Raw genomic sequence first — 4,107 nt, 5'->3', positions numbered from 1 at the left:
TTTTACACAAAATTGNNCTCTAAACTACACCTATGGACTTCAAAATGTCTCGGAAGGCAGTATCACGCGTGTACATAGGTCAGTCTGTAGAAATCTGCTGTTGCTTTCCCAGTCTTGCGTGAGTTGTAAACGTTCACAGCTCTCTTGCGACGTCGACAAAGCTGCTCAATATCATCTTTCTGAACACGAAAAGCCTCATACGGCTTTGTAATAAGCATCCACAGAGCATTCTTTTCGATACACCTCCGCGAAGGACAACTCTGTCCTCCTAAACCTATAAAACGACAAAACCCGATCCGCATCCCAGCATCTCCCCCACACCATCACTCACAACTTCAACCAACAAACACATCGCCTTCCCCCCACTTAATCGCACTAACCCCATTTCCCAATATGGTCTCCGCAAAGTTTATCGCGTGCCTCGCCCTCTTCTTCTCCGCCGCCCTCGCCGGCGCCGCCCCCCGCCGCATCGTCAACGTCGTCAAAAACCTCGTCCCCATCACCCGCCAGTCCGAGACCAGTGAATTCGCCGTCACCGAGACCACCACCGGCTTCGGCCGTATCACCAGGGTCGGCGTCAGTGTTGTCCGAGGCGCCAACGCCACCCTAAATTTCGACGTTACCGTCACCGCCATCGATGCTGAGACCATCAACAGCATGAGCTCCTCCTTCGTCGAGACTCTCACCGCCGAGGAGCGCGTTCAGTTCGAAGAGCTCGTCAGCAATTTCGACGGCTCCCTCAACCTTCCCATCTTTGAGCTCTTGGGCCTGAACTTCGCTGAGAGCATCAGTACCGAGCAGATCGCCGAGGCTGCCAGGAGCATCGAGAACTTCGAAACGAAATCCAGCGCCGTCGAGGAGATCCTCGAGAGCGTCGTCGACAGCCGCATCAGGATCACCGGTACCTTGTCAGCCACCGGTCAGAGCAACATCCCGACTGTCGCTTTCGCTTTCATCGAGCTCTCCACCGTTACATTCGATGACGGAAGCGACCTTGTGGTGGTGTCCAGCAACCCGTCTGACGTGGTTGCTGCGGATAGCGAGGGTGCCGTTCAGCCGTCTGAGGTTGAGAGGATCAACATTCTCTTCTGAGGAGATTTTTGGAGAGGTCCCGCTTGATCTTGACCGAGAATAAGTGTTGTTCAAAAAACCCAATTTAATCAATTCTAACAGTAGTAAAAGCAGGAAACCTTCACACTGCAGTTATCAATAAAAAGCAGACAGCAGGCTTGCCTCTTTTTTCACGCAATGAGAAACTTTATTTCGTGTCCCGCAAATGACAAGCGACTGCAATGAGAAAAGAGATTCTCAGAGAAGGTTGACATGCAAACAGTGAAAATCATATGATTGTAAGAAAAAACAACAAGCTCACTGAAAGACTTTGGGCCCTGGCCCGTCTAGCTATTGGTAGGCTTTGAATGCACCATCTATGTGCCCGCGATTTCGGGTTGTTTTTTCATTTTTGCTTTTTGCTTGTTTATTCATGCAGAAACTAAGAAACTTCATGATTCTTCATGAAGAAACGACTTTAGACAATGGTAGCCACGACTTACACGTTACATCTCCATGATGGAGATGGGCTACAGGGACCCTAGGAAGGCATGGGGGGTCTCGATTTGGATGGTTGATCGCGATTATCGGTGGGTCACTTGAAGAAGGCCGAAGTGGTGATTTTTTGTCTGCACTCGAATGCAATTCACCGACAGTGTGCTAAGATAATGGAAGCAATTCACAGATGCCACAATACACTCTCTCTCTATAAGTACGTGACCACTTAGCAGTAGAGCAACCAGCCGAACACGGAACAACCAACCTGAACGATCCAAGACCACAGTAAACGTCTCGATACCTGACGATCATTGATTCAAAAACAGTTCCCAATCTTTTATTGTTATGGGCCCAGACTTGCTCTCACGACCAAGATACTCTTGGGACTACCGCAATGTTCCCTGCACGGATAGAAGAGGGGATCAAGAACCCTACAGAAAAGCTGTGAATCTTTGGAAATCATTTCATGATAAGCTACCCGTCACCAACAGCAACGAAGTACCCGCTGAGCTTCAAGGAATTATGCTACAATCACAGCTGTACGGAAGGGCTCTGGACCTCTCCAAGAAGATACCCTCTGTCACAGTCCAATCTGTAGATGGCGTAGATGCTATCTTTAATGCTGTCTACAAACGAGATCCACTTGCTGTAGTCAGCAACGTTTACCAGCTATTTTTGCAGGTTCTCAGCAACAAACGTGGTCATTCAGAGACTTTCCTGAACTTTGAGTCTCGTTTTGAAGCTCAAGTATCGAAGTTCAACGCACAGTCTACTACAGTACAGCTACCGGATGCTCTAGTAAGCTTCATGCTATTGGCCAACTCTAATGTTGACAGTAGTCAACGTGTCTCTGTTCTAGCTACCACTTCGCCCCGTTCTGGGGAGTATGATTCCGGAGACTCCACTGATGACCTTTTAAAGGCCATTAATTACAATACTGTGGCCACAGTCGTTCGTCAATGTGACAAGCCGAAAGGAAGTTCGTCCACTGATACCATCTTTAAAACCCCACTTCGTGCTAACTCCGCCAGGACCCCGCACCGTGCCCAGCGCAAACGTTTGACGCCTGAGCAGCTTGCCGATCTCAAATCTAAGAGTACCTGTCGCAAATGTCATGAAAAAGGACACTGGGAGGCAGATCACGGTCCAGATGGTAAATACAGTCCCCATAAAAAGGGTTATTCATCAGGTAACGACCATGGGTACTCCGATAAAAAGCCCTCCAAGTCTGTCACTTTCAACATGGATAAGCTGACTGCTGATACGCACACTGATACATTTAACTCAGCCTCGTCCGACGGACCCCTCCTGGACGACGGGGCACCCTATAGTGGCATGGGTGAGAAGGAATTCGCCTTACTTTTTAAAACTCTGCTACCGTCGTGGAATGGAATATATGAAGAGCTCCCTGATACTGTGTCCAGATTTCCGTACTGGCAGTACGGTTCTGGAGAGCACTCATGCCAGTCTCGTAAGATAATTGGCTCCGTTGTTCTAAATTCTATCACTGATCAAGGGTCTACTGTAACCATTCGTCATTTGATCATTGAAGGCTCCTCCCAGTGGGTTGTCGGTCGCAACGTTACCCGACATTGCAAAATACAACACATTGGAAAGAACGCTCTTGTCCTTCCCGGTTCTGAAACGCGCACCATATCTCTCGCTGTTCATGGGTTCCACAGCTACATACCCTTTCAGACCTTCGCTACTTCCAGAATAGACTGGAATGATACTGATACCCTTCGACGCAAATACTGTGCTACTCTACACGTCAATAAAATGACCAACCGCCCATGGGGGGAACTCAAGGCTATTGTAGACAAGGTCCACCACCACGTCTGTGGACACTCGAATTATAATGATAGTAAGCTTCTCTTGCAGAGAAACAATATCTGGAACAGTGATGTCAAGAAATATCTATCAACAATCCTTGACTCGTGTGAAAGCTGTACAGCAATTCAAGAACCTCAAGGACAGCGCCCGGTTTCTCTCAGTGCTATGTCAAGGGAGTTTAACCAAGTCGTTTGTGTTGATCATCTATTCCTTGGCCAGCACAAAGTGTTCCACATTATGGATTCTGTATCACGCTACTCTGCCGGAGCTGTGGTCTCCGATACCAAAATGGAAACCTCCGTCATCGCGTTTGAGTCCAACTGGATTACTCCGTTCTGGACTCCTCACACTGTTCTCTATGATCCAGCCTTTCGCAACATTGAGTTTGAAGGCTACCTTAAGAAGCTTGGGGTTGTCACACGACCCATTCCCCCACGTCGTCACAACAAGAATGCCCTTGAATCCAAGCACAGGGTGATCCGAGATATATATCTGCAACTTCGAGCTGCTCATACGGATACTAATGACATGCGTGATGAGCTCTTAATTGTGCAGGCTCTGCGCATCTCCAACGATCTGTATGGAAGTGATGTCATGTCCGCGCACGAACTTGCAAAAGGCTACACGCGTACTGTAACCGCTGATCAGTTCCCCGTTACTGTGCCCCCCGATATCCTGACTGCACACGAGGCACTTCTCGCCAAGCGTAAACTAACACTGATCCTG

General features: G+C 48.5%; 1 protein-coding gene across 1 annotated transcript; it reads left to right on the top strand.

Moving 5' to 3' along the window:
• The first annotated feature begins 393 nt into the window (after positions 1-393).
• CHC_T00007397001 (hypothetical protein) lies at positions 394-1,092 on the top strand. Its single transcript, XM_005710925.1, has one exon. The coding sequence runs from the start codon at positions 394-396 to the stop codon at positions 1,090-1,092; it is 699 nt and encodes a 232-aa protein (XP_005710982.1).
• The last annotated feature ends 3,015 nt before the right edge of the window (positions 1,093-4,107 follow it).

This window comes from Chondrus crispus, genomic scaffold (genome assembly GCF_000350225.1).
Source record: "Chondrus crispus Stackhouse genomic scaffold, scaffold_72, whole genome shotgun sequence".
Taxonomy (NCBI): Eukaryota; Rhodophyta; class Florideophyceae; order Gigartinales; family Gigartinaceae; genus Chondrus; species Chondrus crispus.
Note: the sequence above shows the minus strand (reverse complement) of the source record. Positions and strands in the feature narration are given on the sequence as shown.

What these genes read in the sequence shown, in the direction of transcription:
- CHC_T00007397001 (XM_005710925.1), top strand. Translation starts at nt 394, where the DNA reads ATGGTCTCCGCAAAGTTTATCGCGTGCCTCGCCCTCTTCTTCTCCGCC.